Source organism: Corvus hawaiiensis, chromosome 13 (genome assembly GCF_020740725.1).
Source record: "Corvus hawaiiensis isolate bCorHaw1 chromosome 13, bCorHaw1.pri.cur, whole genome shotgun sequence".
Classification (NCBI taxonomy): Eukaryota; Metazoa; Chordata; class Aves; order Passeriformes; family Corvidae; genus Corvus; species Corvus hawaiiensis.
In genome coordinates this window covers 6928667-6948381 of record NC_063225.1, presented here as the reverse complement: position 1 = coordinate 6948381, position 19715 = coordinate 6928667, and the positions used below count along the sequence as shown (strand labels likewise).

General features: G+C 49.0%; 1 protein-coding gene across 1 annotated transcript in view; it reads right to left on the bottom strand.

Annotated features, from left to right (window-relative positions):
- Positions 1-19715, bottom strand: part of SLCO3A1 (solute carrier organic anion transporter family member 3A1) — a 144694-nt gene that overhangs the window by 10618 nt on the left and 114361 nt on the right. The window contains exons 6-9 of the mRNA XM_048317680.1: positions 11148-11346; positions 10149-10287; positions 5614-5789; positions 2928-2992 (exon numbers count right to left, since the gene is read on the bottom strand). Of these exons, the coding sequence (XP_048173637.1) occupies positions 2928-2992; positions 5614-5789; positions 10149-10287; positions 11148-11346 (579 nt within the window). The remainder of the gene's footprint in view (positions 1-2927; positions 2993-5613; positions 5790-10148; positions 10288-11147; positions 11347-19715) is intronic.

Sequence of the window (19715 nt, the reverse complement as noted above, 5' to 3'; positions counted from 1 at the left end):
GAAAAAAATACCAGCATCAGCTCTTTGTTCATCATTTCAATGACTGGAAATTCCAGGCTGGGCTGGTTCTGCTCCTAAGTTAAAAGATGCTTTTTTTGTTGAAACCTGTGAATAAATGCACACTCAACCTGGATTTTAAAAATTCAGCTGGGCTCCTGCCACAAACAAGCAAGAGGCTGTGCTGCTGACTGCAGTTTGTGTGCCCAGTGCTGCTGGATGGCACCTCAGGGGTAGCACCCAAATGTGGCAGTGACTGAGGAGCCACCTTCTTTCTGGAATAGCAGAAAACCGCATTTGGATCATAATTTTGAACTGAGAGCCCCTACTTGTTAACACGCTGAGACATGTTGACACAAAGCTTTGGAGACATGCAGGCTGAACTTCAGAGAGAGCTGCCATCCCCACCTGCTGGCTTCAGCTGGCCTGCCTGGTGTCCACGACAATTTGGCCTGGAAAGTGCTCCTCATAAGACTTGAGAAAGGACTTATTTCCCTTGAACTGCAAAGCTACTCCCATGTGAATGCAGGCATGGATGTGGATGTGAAAAACTTTAGCAACCAGTGAGTATTTCAGGTTGTTTTAGCAGAGGAGAGGACAAGAGACTCACAGGAGTGACTTGGTGCCCAGAACTCCTGAGACACGAGCTGAGGGGTTGCACGACACACCAGAAACTCCTCCTGGAACACTGTGGGGTTTTGTTATGTTAAAATAAGAGGCAAACAACATGAGCTTGTAGGAAAGAAACCTAAGGAAGTGCCCTGGTAAGCAGAGGCTCTTCTAGGATGCACAGTGAACACCACCCAAAAAGTGATGCACCCAGGATCTTAAAGGCCTGAAACTCTTTGCCATTCCAGACAATTCCATTCCAAACCTTTGGCTCCAATGGCACTGCTTTACTCTCTTCTCTGGGAAACTGCAGTAATGCTTTTATATGGAGACATTGTTAAGCTGCCCTCTCACAGCAGAGTTCCTATAAAATAAGATAATACATGCAGGAGGATACCAGGAGAATTCAGTCATGTTTCATGTTATTACAGTGAATATTAGAGAGAGTCAATCATGTTCTACCTCTTACTGCAAAGTGTTGCAAAAATTTCTGCTATATATATGTGTATATATATATATATTTCATTGCAGAAACTGTAGGGCTGCATAAAAAAAGGTGCTTCTGTCTTACTGAAATCTATTAGCTACTATTGCACCTTCGGGTCTCATAGCTCTTCCATTTAATTCTCTCCTTTGGTTTGAGAAGCAGCTATTACCACTGTCTTCTTAAGTCAAAGCTTAAAGGTGAACTGAAAAGCTTTTAAAATAAATCAGTAAAGCTATTCTCAAACCTCAGGTTGATAGGGGCACAATTTGGGTACCTTTGCTCACATGGAAAAGTATCTTTCTCTTCATTTTCTGTGCGTTCCAGCTACCTTGCTGATATGCTGCAGGATGTATTGTCTTATTTCATGGGAATCCCGTAGTGACAGAGCAACATATAAAGATTTGAGTTTAAAGTCTCACTACAGCTTCTTTACTGGAATGAAAAGAAGAAATTTGTTCAACTTAAGCATACATGTCTGAGCCTGGTTTTAGAGGAATTCAGGATGCTGCTATCCTTGAGAGGCTTCTCTCTTTTGAAAGGAAGAAACGAAAGAGAAAAATCTCTCCCCTTAAGTATTTTTCCTTTGGAAACAACAGCCCACAGCCATCCCCCTTGCACACTTGCCTGCTGACACTCCACATCCAGCCAGTCAGAGCTGAAGACAGGCCAAAATCCATGAGGAGCAGCACCAGCAGCTAAAGAAAATGCTGCATTTGCAAAGTTTGAACCACAGCTGACCCAGGTCATCCCAGAAACTTCCCTTTGAGTTATCTGAGCTCTGGGTAAGTTAACTTGATGGAGCTTTTTGTATGACTGCAGGTACTGCACCAAAACCAATGGGCATCTAATTGGCTTTGTAAACTGGTCTGGGAGCATCATTTCCTGTTCAGCTAACAGGGAATAAGGTGTTAAAAAAGTAAGTTAAAAAATGAGATAACTTATTCAAAGCAATGTCTGGTACTGCTGGATTTTCGGTCCTGTACTTGCCAGTGTCTTGCTGTAGCCCAAGAGATGGCACTTCAGTCTCCAACTCATTCCTTTGAGACCAAGGGAGCCATGCAGGGAAGGTGCTCCCTGTGCCCTGCTAAAAAAAGTAAATTCCACTCCCACAACATGCAGAAACCCTGGGCGTGAGATGGACCCACACAATGACGGATCAGAGCATCCCTGAATCACTGAGACTAATGAGCTAAAATAAAAGAGCTTAAAAATAGGAGCCACCTCTTCCAGAGGAGAGAAAAACTCCACCCAGAAACAAGCAGCATGTGAGCAACAGCCTGGTGTGTTCCCTTTAATTCATACCTGAGAAGCACATACTGGTCAGGAGGAGGAGCCATGTGCATTTTAATGGGATATTAACCCACAGGAGGATACAAGGACTCAGCCTGTCTCATTTTCCTGGTTTCCTTTCTGTGACACCCAAAGGAAGGGGCAAACCCACCATGTAACACAGGTCCTGTCCCTCAAAGGAGGGTGAAAATCCATATCCCTCTACTTCAGCAATATGCAATACAGCAATAATTCTGCAAGCTGCTGACACGTTAGTAACAGCTACAGAAGAGAAACTGGTTGTGTGGGACCATGGGAGAATCAGTCATTTCTCATGCAACACTGCATTTTCTTCCATTAGCACAACAAAATAGCAGGAAAAGTGCCTTCAGGAGCCTTGATGTGAAATTCTTCATGGAAAGGTCTTGGGCCCCAGTGTGTCAGACCCCACTCACAGCAACGACAGGTCTACAGGGACTAGAAATCAACTTCTTCATGTTAAAAAAAGAGTCTTCCATGAGGGAGCAAAGGTTAGGAGAGAAGGACATACAACTTTTGTACCTACCTAGCAACCGGAGCAGCAGGAAAAGCACCCCCAGAGCGTAGGACTTGAGTTCGGGGCTCACGGTTCTGCAAGGAGGAGGGAGGGAGAGAGAAGAGAGAGAGAGAAATCGATTCCTGTTGCTCTGCTTTGATTAACACACCCCGTGGCCATTCTGTGCTGTCAGCCAGGATGCCACCAGCACCTCTTCAAAAAGTCATTAATGGGGCTTTTCTTCTGCCTTCTCCTGAACTGCCTACAGCCCCAAAAGTAATTGCATCGGTGACAGGTTCAGGAATTAGCCAAGTCATTAATAACAACAGCTAATCTTGTCACTGGATGGGGAAAAATGGAATTCCCATCTCATTAAATCATTGTTTACAAGCTCCCTATCATGTTTTCAAGGCTCCAGATGTTGAGAACTGGAGGGAGAGAAAACTTTTGGTTCTGAAACTCCCCAGGCAAGAACAAGAGAGGGAAGGCAGGATGGTGGGCCAAAAGGTTCAGCCTGTTGATTCAAGCCTCCCAGTGAGAAGTGCTCGACAGTAGTGACTTTAGCATGACACTTTTTTTATCTTGGGAAGACAGTGTTTGCAGTGTCTTCTGCTATGGACACAACCACTGTTGCATTAAGTGCCATCCTTCAAAGGTGCTTTAAAAAAACCAATCACGGCAGGGGTGGTTCTCTGTATAAATACACTGGAGGGCCATCAGCCAAAACTGATAAAACAGAACCAGCAAGAGCTTTTAAGTTAAGACAAGACAATTCTGATCACCCGCCCTCCTTTCACACACTCATGGGCCATACCACATGGGTAAGACCACGCCATGGCTTCTGCATGAAGCCTGTGACCTTGGGATGAATTTCATCAGTTTTCAGGCAGACCCCCATGCTCTAAATAAAGCCTTTTTGCCAGGAATTATCTAACCTTGGAAAAATGTTCCAGTGGTTAATGGCTTGGCTCAAATAGGATTCTACAGTTGAGTGGGAAATGAAGGAAACAGAGCATTAAAAGTTTATTTTAATGAAAAAATAGATTACCACATGAAATATTCACAGTGGGTTTTTAATTGGTGGTGGTGTCCTTCCATCCACTTTTCTGTATTTAAAACCAAAGTCAATCCCCATACCTTAGGGTGCAGTAAAAATTGCTACCTGGAGACATCTCCTTTCCTCACCGACTACAGCAGGTGACTTGCTTAGACAAGACATTTAATTTGTAGACACTGAGCTCATTTTTAAATGACTATGGGAGCTGCCAGTGTCACTTGTCACTGCTCTGGACACCGAGAACACACTGATATGCCACAACTTTCTTTAAGCAACGGAAGATGGCAGCTGCAAGAGAGCATGAGGTGGTATCTAGCTCAGAGCTCTCCCCTGTACATTTGCTAGCTATCAGTGATTCTGAGTGAAGTTACAAATCTGGACATGTGAATTGTTTATTTCCTACAGCTTCCTTCCCTTTGCTTTCCTTATTCTCTGGTATTCTTCTTCCTGGCTGGTGCTGGGCTTATCTCATTTGAAGGCAACACTAAGATGTCTCCATGCAGGATCCTAAAGGTGCTGGCAGCTTCCTTGAACAAAGAACTCTTCAAACTTCAAATTGCTTTTGTCACAATATTTATCATGAGGAATTTGATTTCCCTTTAGCTAGCGGAGATGCAAAGAGAGAAATGAACTAGTAGGTGGAATATCTCATTTTGTATCCTGCAGGGAGACATGCCCTCACAGAGCTGTTCTGTCCAAAATCTACTCAAGAGTGTGTTTCTAATACAGACCTTATTGATTGAATTTTATTGGAATTTTCCAGGCAGCAGAATGGATCTGCTATTTATGCCTCTGGTTATTATTCTCAGTAAGTGACAGCTTGGACAGCTAAGTAATTCTGGATAAATGTGAGCTTATATATATATGTATATCATAAGGTGAAGTGTTCCATATGTCTGGAAATAACACAAGGTCAGTTCTTTGAATAAGCTACTTTTGCCCACCTATTCACATTGGTTTAACTCAGACATGTCCTTCAGACTTCCAAGTTCCTTATGTTCTTGGACTTGGTCCAGGGTGAGGGAAGTTAAACTCCAGTCAGGGAGGTATTCACCAAAGCTAGTCTTTGCCACAGCTTTTCATTTTTCTGTGGTTTCTATGGTCTTCAGGCCATCTCAAAAGGTGAGCCTAAGCCTCTTTCTAAGCCATTATGTGCTGAGAACATAGGGGGGCAATTCTGCCCCTCTCCTGATGCAGCTGTAACTTCCTCGCTTCCTGGATTGGAAACTGCACATCTGTATTTCCATGTTAATCCCAGAAGAACAACCCCTGCCACCATTTTCTGCAATGTCCCTGCAGGAATCTTGTCCACTTGCAGGCCCAGTTCCACCTCACTCCCTCACTTTACCAAAGGAGAGCTCGAGCAATTCCTGTTTTCTCTCTAGCAACTCCATACTGCAGGCTCTGAACTGGGGCCACGCCATGGCTAAGCCAGGTGCTATAAAGTGAAAAAGTGGCTTAGGGAGAAATCGGCTTGAATGCAGGCTCAGTATGAAATCATGGATCTGGGGACAGCAAGTTCGGTGTAAAGGGCAGAGGCCAGGAGCTGCGTGGGACCCTCAGCTCCTTGCAGCTCCTGGCCGTGCCCTACAGTCCCTCCAGCTCTGATCCCATGCCAAGAGCAGCCCCAGCTGATGAGGATGGTGACTGGAGCCCTACCTGATGAGGATGATGACTGACGGCGTCTGCGCCATGGCCCCGATCATGCTGCAGACACACATCACACACAGGAATGTCAGGAAGGCCTCTTCGCACCCAGGGCTGGGGCATTTGCCAGGAACGACGGTGGCGTTTTCGGCAGGGACCGAGGTGAGGCACGAACAGCCACTGAGGTTCTGCAGAGGAGCACAACGAGTCAGGAGAAGGGAGAGCTGTGATCTCCACTGCTGCCCTCTGCAGCAGGGCTTGTCAGCAGCAACGCCTAATCCTCTAATGGTCAATTAAATAACTCCTAAGTGCTTGTTGGAGGGGGGTTTGGAAATAATTTCAGGAGCGTCAGAGCTGACGCATGTTGCCAGCAAGGGAAAGCTGTCCCTTGGCTTGTTTCTTTTCTTCTGCTCCTTTCAAGTCTCTCCCATAAATGTCACCGTGACAAAATTATTACCGAGTTATACCTCTTTGGAGGAGAATAAAGAAACAATCTGTGTCTCTGTGACAAGGAAGATCCCCCCATTATGGTTCTAATTACTTTCTTATTTACCTCCGTCCTCTTGGCTGTTGCAGTTAGACTGAAGTACATTAAATGCAGGTAAATCTGCAGCCCTGTTCTTGGCTGCAGGTTCGGAGCCTGCTTCCAGCACCTCAAACCCTGGGAAGCCGCCACCCACGATGGGCACTGCAGCTCACCCCGAGCTGAACTACCACAGCCTGGCAGCACGGACACTGCTGGACTTCAGTGCACTCCAGGGCTAGTAAATGACATCTGGTTCAGAAGGATTTATGTTGAGCTAAAAGCTCAAGTCAAGCGAGATAAACTTTATCAATATGTGATCAGAAGGAGGGAGGAATGACTGCATTTTGCTTTGATCTCTCCACCAAGTGCAGGATGTGAAGAGAAGCTTTGTTTGCCAGTCACAGATTCAAGGATTTACTTTTTTTTTCTTATTTTCCAACTCGCCCTCCTGAATTTCTGAGTGGGGGATGTCAGTGCAATTAAGGCACACAATACTACCAAGAAATCCCTTAACGAATACAGAATGAAATGGTCATAAATGATTCATGGCTTGTCTTCATATACCCACTGGGTTTGCAGGTCACGTGTTTGTGTGAGGAGTAATGCCATAAAATACAACGTTGAAAAGCAGCTAAATCTCCTCCCCTTCCCCTCTACCATGTGCAAGCAGAAATTCCTTTGCTTTTCTGCAAAAGGGGTCCCCTTAGGACCATACAAAAACACACTTTCTGGTTCACTGCTTTCAAAGATAAGGATCAGCAGGGATACTACTCCAACCTTTCTGACACCAATCTCTTTCTTCTGCATAGGAGTCAAATCATTTTCTTCCAACTAAGTGCACAGAGGGCAAGAGACACCATGGTGCAGAACTCCAGGAGAGCTGGAGCAGACATGCAGGTGCCTTTCTGCTGGCAAGCAATAATTAACGTAACAAATTCCTGTGCTGTTAGAAGCTGACACCTGAAGGCTCCAGAATGGTGACAATTAGCACCACTGAAGTGGTGTTTGCACAGACAACAGGAATTTGTAGCTCCTGGCTCCTACTGCAGTGCACTGCTAGCCACCAGCCTGGACACGGCTCTGTGGATCAAAACCCAGGTAAGTCTGGAAAAGTATATACCTGCACTGAAATATCCTTGGACAAAACTCCCATCACAGCAAACACGCAGAACTGGGTGCTTATTTCCCATGGCTTCTCATCATGGGACATAAAGTACCTGTTTTGGGCAGTGGTGGGGCAGATTCTCCCTCCACCAGGGTGATTTTTTTACAAAGCACAAGGCAGATCCCACCTTCACTGCCTGAAAATTTGTCCCCAATTCCAATTTTTTGACCATTTTGCGTCAAGATGCTGGCCCGAAGCAGTGTGAGTGGTTTGTACCAACTACATCAGCTTGCTTAGCATTGCACCTCATCCTTACCTGGGAGATCTTTGATCTTTTATTACTGACACAGTATGCAACTCACAGACATCAAACAAGGCAACATCAAAGATGGAGTTACAACTTTGTCCTGTGGAGAGGCAACTTTTTGCTACCTGTACCAAACTCTTACAGATCCCCTTGTCTGCAATCCCCCTGCATCCAGCCACTTGTTATCAGAACCTTCTGCTTCCCAGCAAGCTGCACACCCAGATTTCTGTGTGCCTGTGAGGCTACACAGATGCAGAGTTTACACCTTTAACAGCATCCTGAGTTTGGTGTGATTATCCATGCAAATTACCCATGGTTTTAATTACTCATTTTTTAAGCCCTGGCTCTGACAGGGAAGGGACAGGCTGGTACTTCAATGCAAAGCTGTGAGGTGCCAGCACAGTAACTCCAGGCTGGAATTCATGTGTCTCCAGCCAAAATGCTGAGAGAGTCAATGGCTTCAAACAAACAAGATGCACAGTCCAACATGTGGTATGCAAGGGTCACTCCCAGGAATGGCTTGAAAGAAAAGTTCTTGGGGGTGCCAGAGCTCTGCCTACCAGCACTACCTATGGCTTTTTGGATAAGTGCACCTCTGGAATCACCTCAGTATGAGAGAAGGAACGGAGAAGAAAAAAATAACTGAGCTACACATTGCTTTTAGAAATTGTTCACAGAGGAAAAGTGAAGGGAAGCAGTCAGAAACGCACAATGTAGTAAAGTTAAATAAAGCATTCAGAGAATTTTATGTCCCAGTAAAAAGCAATCCTTGGCTCATCACAAGCGTATAACGTTCACAAGACCCTCCAGACAGGACATTACCTGGATTATGGGTTTAAAACTTGGTTTGGCAATTTGGCTTTGCCTCAAGGCCATTGCATGGCCAAACTGGTCCATAATTCTTCATAATGCCCTTTCCAGCAGATGCTATTGCTTCACCTGTTTGTGTTCAAAATGTTACTGCAAAAAACCCCCACAAAACAAAGAGATGAGAAGAACCCCAAGGATGACAACAAAAAGGCCAAATAAGAAGGAATGAGTAAGAGAGAGTGTGAGGGAGAGTGAGTTTTTTGCTGACAGGTTTGCTCTTGCAGAGCAGGAGGTCAGGCACCTGCAGACTGAAGGGGAAGAGCTGAATTTTCATTACCATGCTCCTTCCAGAGGAGCCAGAGCTTTGCTCTGAACTGCACAGTGAGGAGATCGCTCCCATGCTCCAGCCACAGACTAACACCAGCTGTACACTTGCTGAAGGCTTGGTGAACTGGTGAGACACAATTCTGTGTGCCTGAAACAAGCTGGTTCCTTGTTAAAATCATCCTGCTCCCTTCTCAGGTGTTGACTTATTGTGAGGAGGAGGAAGAAGAGGGGAGGAGGTAACACCTTCACGTGTCACACACTGATGTAGATCCTGGCAGGGCTGCTGAAAGCTCAAAACTGTGGTGTTTCAAAGGAATGCCTGCATCTCTGAGGCTGGGGAGAGAATGGAGGAGACAAGATGTTTAAGCAGGACAACCTCAGGTGATCTGGGCAGGGCTGCACAGCCAGCAGCAAGTGTCTGCTCAGCAGCACTCACATGTGCTTTGTCTCCAGGGCAGGAAGGGAGGTTTGATGTCTCCTCGAAGAGGACAGATGAAGCCATGGAGGGATAATTGCATGTGGTGAGCACTGATGTCCCTGCAGGCACAAACAGTCCCTGTGACCAGGCTGACCTCCCACAGACTCCACACAGAAGTGATCACCATGCCTGGCACAGCCCCAGGCAGGGAGCAAGGAAGCAGGAATCCCACCAGTCCCACCCACAGGAGCAGCAGGCACTCATTTTCAGTGTAACCCAGAAGACATTAACATTTCAGCAGCAAAAAATGAAAAAGCTGACTTTTAAGATATTCCCCACATCTTCTTTATACAGAGATAGTTTGGTCTTTAAGAGTTTTCTGAGGGAAATAAACTCTTAGATAGAGAGAACTGAAAAATGCAGAATGTCTTTGGATGGAATGTCTGCTCCCCTGACAACTGCCCTTGCTGCTGCCTCAGAGCAAAGCAAGGAAAGAGAGAGAAGCAAGAGGAATTAAAGGAAAGCTTACACAAGGGTGAATAAAACCAGAATCTGCTCACAACTGTCTAGGAACCAGACCCAGGGAAAGAGCAAGAGGAAAAAGACTAAAAGGATTGGGCAGGGCAAACATGGGCAGGTGGAGAAGAGGGGAGAAAGGGAGCTGCAGGATAAAAGAGAAGCTGGTTCCTCAGCTGGTCCCTCCTGGGCTAGGAATCTCCTGCAGAGGATGTGTTCTGCTACAGGACACTTGTGCAGATTTCCTATCATGTTCCTTGCTTCTGTGCTGAGGAGGAAGACCAGGGCAGGAGGATGTGAGATCCCATCCTGCTCCATGGGTGACCCTGGCCCCTGCTGCCAGAAAGAGTGGGCATTTATGGAGCAGAGTGAAAAACAACAGAGGCTCAGGCCCACCTGAGATGTGAGGTCAGCTTTGGGGGTGCAGCCACTGCTGGCTGTAGATGAGATAGTCTGTACCAGACACGCATGAACCTCACTCACTTGAGCTCACAGAACCGTTCCTACAGGCAAGAGGTCCTCAGGAAAGCCCACTCACCGTGCTGCTGCAGCCAGCAAAGCAGGCAGATAAGTATGTGACCCCATCTGCCCCACACACTGGAGTGAAGGAATCAGTTTGGCATTCACAGTTGTTATTGCAGGGGGAATATGGGTCCAGAGATGAGGTTGGAGTTGAACTGTAAGAGAAAAAGAAAAATAAATTAATGGACAGTGTGGTATCAGCCAACTTTTCCAATTGTTGGCTCACAAAGATGGCTTTGAGGGGGACAGTTAAGGCAAACACATTACAAAAAGGCAGTGGGCAGGCTAGCTGTGTTCCAGCTCTAAGAAATCCAGGCTACAGCCTCTCCTTGGGGACTGGAATGCCACGGCCAGTGTGCCTCTGCAAAAGAGAATCTAATGCAAGGCTTGGGCTGCCCTGTAACCTCAACAAGAAGCCCCAAGGAAACACAAAGAGATGCTGTGGAGATTGCTCTGTATTTTTCTGGAACACTGCAAGGAGCTGACAGGCTGAAGTTGTCATCTAAAGAACTGCCACTGCATACAGGAGCACTCAGAAGGAAAATACCGAATAACTTTCTACAAGTCCTGCAGGGTTATGTGGGCCTCATTTCTCACAGTAAAATGGGCTTGCAGCCACAAACACTCTCTCTTCACCATATCTGTATTTCCAGGCATCTAAAACCTGGTTCTACAAATTCCCGTCAGGGACTTAAATCAATGTACAAAGCAGTTCTCCCTTGGTGCTGGGAGAAACCAGACAGTGCCATGGACCTAATGCTATAGAGGTGGGTAGAGAATTAGGTCTGGCACATTTTGACTCAGTTTGATTGATTTTAGTGAAACTCTGCTGTCATCTGCAGGTACTGAACTCTCACAGTTGAGAGTGGCATGGAAACATCCCAAACTAAGAGCCCCATACAACACTGCCTTCTCTGTGCTTGCTCTATGGTTGTCTGAAGGCCAGCACTGCCTGTCGAGGACAGTAACATGAATTTACGTTGGTAAAGCTCCCTGAAACTCTCTGTGGACTCACTTGTTTCCATAGGGAACAGTAACCCCTGCCACAGGTCCTGTGTCGCAGCCCAGGAACAGGAAAGACACATAGCAAGCTGTGGACACCAGGTTCACCAGCATGGCCATCCTGATGGCTCCCAGAGCAGACAGGCTGAGCTTCTTCACCAAGAGACCACCCAGGAATATGCCCAGACACGCACACGGGATTGCTGTCATCCCTGCAAGAGGAAAAATCAGTTAGCAAGAGGCATGAGCAAGGCCCAGTGAACTACACTGTGACAGGGTTGTACTCTCCAGCAGGCAGATCTGTGCACTGGCATGAGGAAACCTTGTAATGACCAACTGCTGGAGTAGCACCAGGCTGGGGTTGCCCAAAAAAAGGAACAGATGCAAACGGGCATGCTGCTTTGCACAGAGGAAGCGGAATCTCCTGCCAGTTCCCATCCATGCTGGAGGGAATGCCAGACTTGCTGAGATTGGCCCAGCCTGACCTAAGCAGCAGCATCTCTAATGCTTCTTGCAACAGTCAGCACACAAATAAAGTCAAGAATTTTCCAAGGTGTGTGGAGGCTTTGGATGAGCTCTGCTGGTGCAACTCTCAGAAGTCTGATCTTCAGAGACTAGGCAGGAGCAGCATTTGAGAATATAAAATCTTCCTAAAAGAATTTTCTTTAACTGTGAAATGCAAAATCACTGCCAGAAGAGACTCCCATTCCAGTACAGACAGGAATTACCCCACTACACTTGTCTGGGGTCACTTTTACCCCTTTGCTGCAAGTTATACTCCAGATCTCACCCGCCTGAACTGTGCTTAGAAGAGACACCCAGTCCTGGCATTTCTAGACTCCCTTAAATGCCATGTGAGAAATCTGGTAACAACTTTGTTTTAACAAGTTGCTGTGAAAAACACAGAGGTATCCAAGTCTCCTTTCCCACTGTCAGGTCAGAAGCAGGATGTGCTCTGGCTCACGGGTGATGCCCTCTCTGCTGGCCACCCAGCTGTACTCACATGCTGACTGCCCAGCCAGCTCCCACCAAACAGCTTTTCCCCTTCTCCCACTGAGTCAACAGTGAAGCTACTTTCCTTTGCCAAACTTTTAATTTTCAGGAAAGATGGAACAGCCTAACAACTTTGAGATCTCTGGCTGTTGGGGTTTTAGTTTAGTCTTAGGTTTTCCTGTTAAAGGAATTTTCTCCCATATGCATGTTGCTAGGGGACAAATAGCTGTACTTAAGAAAGACAAAAAGGGGAGTGGGGCGGGCCTGGCTACTCTTTTGTCTACACCTGGGTGTGGGGACAGTTCGCTCTGAGCGTCCGGAGAGAGAAGCTGCAGAGAAAGGAGCTGCTGCTGCTTTCTTTTTGGCCGTTCTTTCTTCCTGCTGGAAACAACGCCGAGACCCCAAAAGCCGCTTTCCCTGCCCTGCTGGAGACCGGGCTGTGGCTGCCCTGCCCCGCTGCTGCTTCGAGCTTTCGCTACGCTGTAGCCCTGCTCGCCCTGCCTGCCTGGGCCTCCGTGGTTTTTTCCCATCTGGATACATCTCGCCTGCCACCCGGGATTTGCGTTCGTCCCTGCCGTTTCAGCCTGCTGTTCCTGAGAGTCCGGGATCGGCTGCCCAGCGGTTTGTGAAGCCTTTGTTCCATCCCTTCCCGGGATCCCAGGGCACCAGAGCCGCGGGTTTCCCGAGCTCGCTCCGGAGCGCCCCCTGCAGCCGCGGGGGAACCATCGCACCTGCCCTGCTCACCGGGAGCCGCCAGCGCCCCTGCCGGCTGCGAGCGGAACTGCACCCGAGGGGAAAGGGCCTGACAGCCGAGAAGGCTGGCACTGGGATTGTGATTGCTGTTACTGCCATAGTTGTTGTTGTTTTGTTTGACTGGTTATATACATATATATATAGAGTAAAGAACTGTTATTCCTATTTCCCACATCTTTGCCTAAAGGCCCTTGATTTCAAAATATAATAACTTGGAGGGAAAAGGGGTTATATCTGCCACTTCAAGGGGGGCCTCTGCCTTCCTTAGCAGACACCTGTCTTTCAAAACCGAGACAGATCTTGGCGCCCAACGTGGGGCCTGAGGGCATTAAGAGATAGAGGTGAAAAAGGAATAACAGTTCCTCGATAACTTTATTTTGTGTGCTGGATATTGGAACCTTGTTAGGCAGCACTATGTGGTCTAGTTTACCCTGGTTTGGGTGGCATGTAGCCGTGGCTATATTCTTCCCCTTTGCAGCTCCTTACTTGAGTATGGGTCCTCTGACTAAGGCTACCATTGCTGTTATCCAGCTTGCGTTATGGGTCGAGAAGGTGAGGAATTCATGGGTTTTTAACTTCCTCCGGAATGTGGGCACATGGATAAACAGCTATCACACACTGAGCACATGTTTTTGGGGTTATGTTAACAATGGTACCTTCTGTGAGGAAATGACACCAGGGGAAGTTTTCTCCCAACCCCTCAACCAGTTCTTTGGGCCCACCCCATCAATTTTCGAAGGGTTTAAATTCCCTCTGAATACTAACCATCTGCTGCTGATAGGCCTACTCTATTTAGCATTCAAGGATAAGTTGAGATTGGCTTGGATATCTACCCGGACACCAGCCCCAGAGACTAGAGATCCTGCCCCAGAACCTGACATGGCCCCAGAGAGTAGAGTTCCTACCCCAGAGCCTGATCCTGCCCCAGAGCCTGACACGGCCCCAGACACTAGAGATCCTACCCCAGAGCCAGAGCCTGCCACAGCCCCAGACACTAGAGATCCCGCCCCACAGACTGATACTGCCCAACAGTCCACCTCAGAAATGGACTACCCAAACTGGGTGGGGGTACTGGCAAAAGGGATGCAGGAGATGTGCCAAGAGATGGGTCAGGTGCGCCAGGGGATATGCCAGGAGATGGGTCAGGTGCGCCAGGAGATATGCCAGGAGATGGGCCAGGTGCGCAAGGAGATGTGCCAGGAGATGGGCCAGGTGCGCCAGGAGATATGCCAATTGCTAAGGGAATACACCTCCTCAGCTAGTGAAAAACCCTCTCCCTGCCCCAAAGAGGGTGAGTCCGATGGTGCAGCAGTGGAACCCACGGATGTTACAACCGTCCAGGCTTCAGCTGAACCACAAGGACAACCACAGCCAGCAGCAGTCGCCCCTGTGCAAAGGAGGAAGTATAAGACCAAATCAGTACGACCAGTTAATGATGATGGGCAACCAGGGCCCTCACAACCAGCAGGAGAGCCAGAGCCAGAAGTCATCACTGAGTCCCTGTCGCACGACAGTCTCCGTGCTATGCGAAACGACATTGTGCGAAGGGGGCGTGAGCCTTATACCACCTGGCTGCTTCGGGTTTGGGACCTTATGGGCACAAGTGTGCAACTGGATAGTGGTGAGGCAAGGTATCTGGGATCGTTGACCCAGGACCCAGGTGTGGACCAGATATTTGTGAGGGAGCCAGGGCCTCTCTCTCTCTGGGAGCGGCTCTTAATGAGTGTGAGAGAAAGGTTCATTCACAAAGAAAGAATGCAGGAGTATCATCATAGAATGCAGTGGAAGACACTCGAGCAAGGGATCCAACAGCTAAGAGAGGTGGCAATATTAGAGGTACTCTTTGGGAAGGATGGACAGCATGATAATGACCCCGATAAGGTCAGGTGCACAGGACAGATGATGTGGAACCTGGCAAGGCTAGGGCCATCGCAATACACCACCTTCATTGCAACGATTGATGCTGACAATACCCGAGAAACAGTGGGCTCTGTTGCCAACAGGCTCAGGCATTATGACAGCATGATCAATGGCCCGCTGAAAGCTCATGTCTCTGCTGTGGTCCAGGACCTCAAAGAGGACATGAAGGAGATGAGGAAGGAAATGAGGGAGGAGATGAGGGAGGAGATGAGGAGGGTCAGTGTGGCACCAGTGCGAGTCACAGGCCCCCAAGTCAGAGCCCGTCGTCCCCCTGCTAGAGAGAGAGGGTACACCCCACGAGCTGAGCTGTGGTTTTTCCTGTGTGAGCATGGGGAAGACATGAGAAGGTGGGATGGGAAACCCACCTCTGCCCTGGCAGCGCGGGTGCGTGAACTCAAGGAGGGAGGCACTAACCGAGGGGGTTCCGCTAAGGTGAAGGTAGCCTCAGCCTCCCGTGACCGAGCTGCCAGGTATTACAGAAGGGAGGATGATATGTCGGATCCCCTTGAAGGTACCTCGAGCATGTACGCCCAGGGAAAGAATGATAACCAGGGCTAGAGGGGCCCTGCCTCTAGCCAGGAAGAGGCACGGGAGAATCGAGTTTTCTGGACGGTGTGGATCCGATGGCCTGGCACATCAGAGCCACAAAAATATGATGCATTGGTTGATACTGGGGCACAGTGTACTTTAATGCCATCGGGACATGTGGGGGCAGAACCTGTATCCATCGCTGGGGTGACCGGGGGATCACAGCAGTTGACCCTTTTGGAAGCTGAGGTGAGCCTGACTGGGAAGGAGTGGCAAAAGCATCCGATTGTGACCGGCCCAGAGGCCCCGTGTATTCTGGGCATAGACTTCCTCCGGAATGGCTACTACAAAGACCCAAAAGGACTCAGGTGGGCATTTGGGATTGCTGCTGTGGAGGCAGAGGGCATTAGGCAATTGAACACCCTGCCTGGACTATCTGAGAATCCTTCTGCAGTTGGGCTCCTGAAAGTGGAAGAGCAACGAGTGCCAATTGCCACCTCGACAGTGCACCGCCGGCAGTATCGGACAAATCGAGATGCTGTGATCCCCATCCACAAGATGATCCGCGAGCTGGAGAGTCAAGGGGTGGTCAACAAGACCCACTCACCCTTCAACAGCCCCATCTGGCCTGTGCGCAAGTCTGACGGGGAATGGAGATTGACTGTGGACTATCGTGCCCTGAATGAAGTGACTCCACCGCTGAGCGCTGCCGTGCCGGACATGTTGGAGCTCCAGTACGAGCTGGAGTCCAAAGCAGCAAAGTGGTACGCCACTATTGACATTGCCAATGCATTCTTCTCCATTCCTCTGGCAGCAGAGTGCAGGCCTCAGTTTGCCTTCACCTGGAGGGGCGTGCAGTACACCTGGAACCGACTGCCCCAGGGGTGGAAGCACAGTCCCACCATCTGTCATGGACTGATCCAGACTGCACTAGAAAAGAGTGAGGCTCCAGAACATCTGCAGTACATTGATGACATCATTGTGTGGGGGAACACTGCAACCGAAGTGTTTGAGAAAGGAGAGAGAATAATTCAAATTCTCCTGCAAGCTGGTTTTGCCATCAAGAAGAGCAAGGTCAAGGGACCTGCCCGAGAGATCCAGTTCCTGGGAGTAAAGTGGCAAGATGGACGACGTCAGATTCCCACTGAGGTCATCAATAAGATCACAGCAATGTCTCCGCCGACCAACAAGAAGGAAACACAAGCTTTCCTAGGTGCTATAGGTTTCTGGAGGATGCACATTCCCGAGTACAGCCAGATCGTGAGTCCTCTCTACCTGGTTACCCGCAAGAAGAATGATTTCCACTGGGGCCCTGAACAGCAGCAAGCCTTCGCCCAGATCAAACAGGAAATTGCTCACGCCGTAGCCCTTGGCCCAGTCAGGACAGGACCAGAGGTGAAGAACGTGCTCTACTCTGCAGCCGGGAACAATGGTCTGTCCTGGAGCCTCTGGCAGAAGGTGCCTGGTGAGACTCGGGGCCGACCACTGGGATTCTGGAGCCGAAGCTACAGAGGATCTGAAGCCAACTACACTCCCACCGAGAAGGAAATCCTGGCAGCTTATGAAGGAGTCCAGGCTGCCTCAGAAGTAATCGGCACAGAGGCACAACTCCTCCTGGCACCCCGACTACCGGTGCTGGGGTGGATGTTCAAAGGAAAGGTTCCCTCCACGCATCACGCCACCGACGGTACTTGGAGCAAATGGATTGCCCTCATCACGCAGCGCGCCCGAATTGGAAACCCAAGTCGCCCTGGGATCTTGGAAATAATTACAAACTGGCCAGAAGGTGAGACTTTTGGGTTATCTTCTGAAGAAGAAGAGGAGCAGGTGACACGTGCCGAAGAAGCCCCACCATATAACGAGCTACCAGAGAGTGAAAGACAATACGCCCTCTTCACTGATGGTTCCTGCCGAATTGTAGGCGCTAGCCGGAAATGGAAAGCCGCTGTATGGAGCCCCACACGACAAGTTGCACAGGCCACTGAAGGAGAAGGTGGATCGAGCCAATTTGCTGAGCTCAAAGCTGTCCAATTAGCTCTGGACATAGCTGAAAGAGAGAAGTGGCCAAAGCTCTACCTCTACACCGATTCATGGATGGTAGCCAATGCTCTGTGGGGTTGGCTGGAAAGGTGGAAGAAGGCAAACTGGCAGCGCAGAGGAAAACCAATCTGGGCTGCTGAAGAGTGGAAAGACATTGCCACTCGGGTAGAGAAGCTATCCGTGAAGGTCCGTCATGTAGATGCTCACATCCCCAAAAGCCGGGCTAATGAAGAACATCGTAACAACAAACAGGTAGATCAGGCTGCGAAAATAGAGGTGTCCCAGATAGACTTGGATTGGCAACATAAAGGAGAACTGTTCCTAGCTCGATGGGCCCATGATGCCTCAGGCCATCAGGGCAGAGATGCCACCTATAAGTGGGCACGAGACCGAGGGGTGGATCTAACCATGGACAGTATCTCCCAGGTTATCCATGACTGTGAGACATGCGCTGCGATCAAGCAGGCCAAGCGGGTGAAGCCTCTGTGGTACGGCGGGCGATGGTCCAAATACAAGTATGGGGAGGCCTGGCAGATTGATTACATCACACTGCCTCAAACCCGCCAAGGCAAGCGCTATGTGCTCACAATGGTAGAAGCCACCACTGGGTGGCTGGAGACCTACCCTGTGCCTCACGCTACTGCCCGGAACACCATCCTGGGCCTGGAAAAGCAAGTCCTTTGGAGGCATGGCACCCCTGAGAGAATCGAGTCTGACAATGGGACTCATTTCAAGAACAGCCTTATAAACACCTGGGCTAGAGAACATGGCATTGAGTGGGTGTACCACATCCCTTACCATGCACCAGCAGCTGGGAAGGTTGAGCGGTGTAATGGACTGCTTAAAACCACCTTGAAGGCACTGGGTGGGGGGACTTTCAAAAACTGGGAGATGCATTTAGCAAGAGCCACCTGGTTAGTTAACACTCGAGGTTCCACCAGCCGAGCAGGCCCTGCCCAATCCGAACCCCTACAAACAACAGATGGAGATAAGGTTCCAGTGGTGCACATGAGAGGTATGCTTGGAAAAACTGTTTGGGTAAAGTCTGCCTTGAGCAAAGACAAACCCATCCGTGGGGTTGTTTTTGCTCAGGGACCAGGTTGCACCTGGTGGGTGATGCAAAAGGATGGAGAGACCCGATGCTTACCTCAAGAGGACCTTGTTTTAGGGTGAACTACCCATGGCTCTGTACTTGTATCAATATCAGCATGTATATTTGTATATAATTTAGGTAATGCATAGATTTATATGGTTGTAACATGTTAGTATGGGAAAAAATTCGGGGTGGATAATGTTGGGGTTTTAGTTTAGTCTTAGGTTTTCCTGTTAAAGGAATTTTCTCCCATATGCATGTTGCTAGGGGACAAATAGCTGTACTTAAGAAAGACAAAAAGGGGAGTGGGGCGGGCCTGGCTACTCTTTTGTCTACACCTGGGTGTGGGGACAGTTCGCTCTGAGCGTCCGGAGAGAGAAGCTGCAGAGAAAGGAGCTGCTGCTGCTTTCTTTTTGGCCGTTCTTTCTTCCTGCTGGAAACAACGCCGAGACCCCAAAAGCCGCTTTCCCTGCCCTGCTGGAGACCGGGCTGTGGCTGCCCTGCCCCGCTGCTGCTTCGAGCTTTCGCTACGCTGTAGCCCTGCTCGCCCTGCCTGCCTGGGCCTCCGTGGTTTTTTCCCATCTGGATACATCTCGCCTGCCACCCGGGATTTGCGTTCGTCCCTGCCGTTTCAGCCTGCTGTTCCTGAGAGTCCGGGATCGGCTGCCCAGCGGTTTGTGAAGCCTTTGTTCCATCCCTTCCCGGGATCCCAGGGCACCAGAGCCGCGGGTTTCCCGAGCTCGCTCCGGAGCGCCCCCTGCAGCCGCGGGGGAACCATCGCACCTGCCCTGCTCACCGGGAGCCGCCAGCGCCCCTGCCGGCTGCGAGCGGAACTGCACCCGAGGGGAAAGGGCCTGACAGCCGAGAAGGCTGGCACTGGGTTTGTGTTTGCTGTTACTGCCATAGTTGTTGTTGTTTTGTTTGACTGGTTATATACATATATATATAGAGTAAAGAACTGTTATTCCTATTTCCCACATCTTTGCCTAAAGGCCCTTGATTTCAAAATATAATAACTTGGAGGGAAAAGGGGTTATATCTGCCACTTCAAGGGGGGCCTCTGCCTTCCTTAGCAGACACCTGTCTTTCAAAACCGAGACACTGGCCTTCTGTCAAATTGTATTAAAATTCACTAGCAAATTCCTGTGTTGCTGGGGAAGGCAAGGCTGACTGCAGGGGATTGATTATTTTGGAAAACCAGGCCAAAACCAAAATATATTGATGAGTTTAACAGGAAAATAAACAACTGTCAGG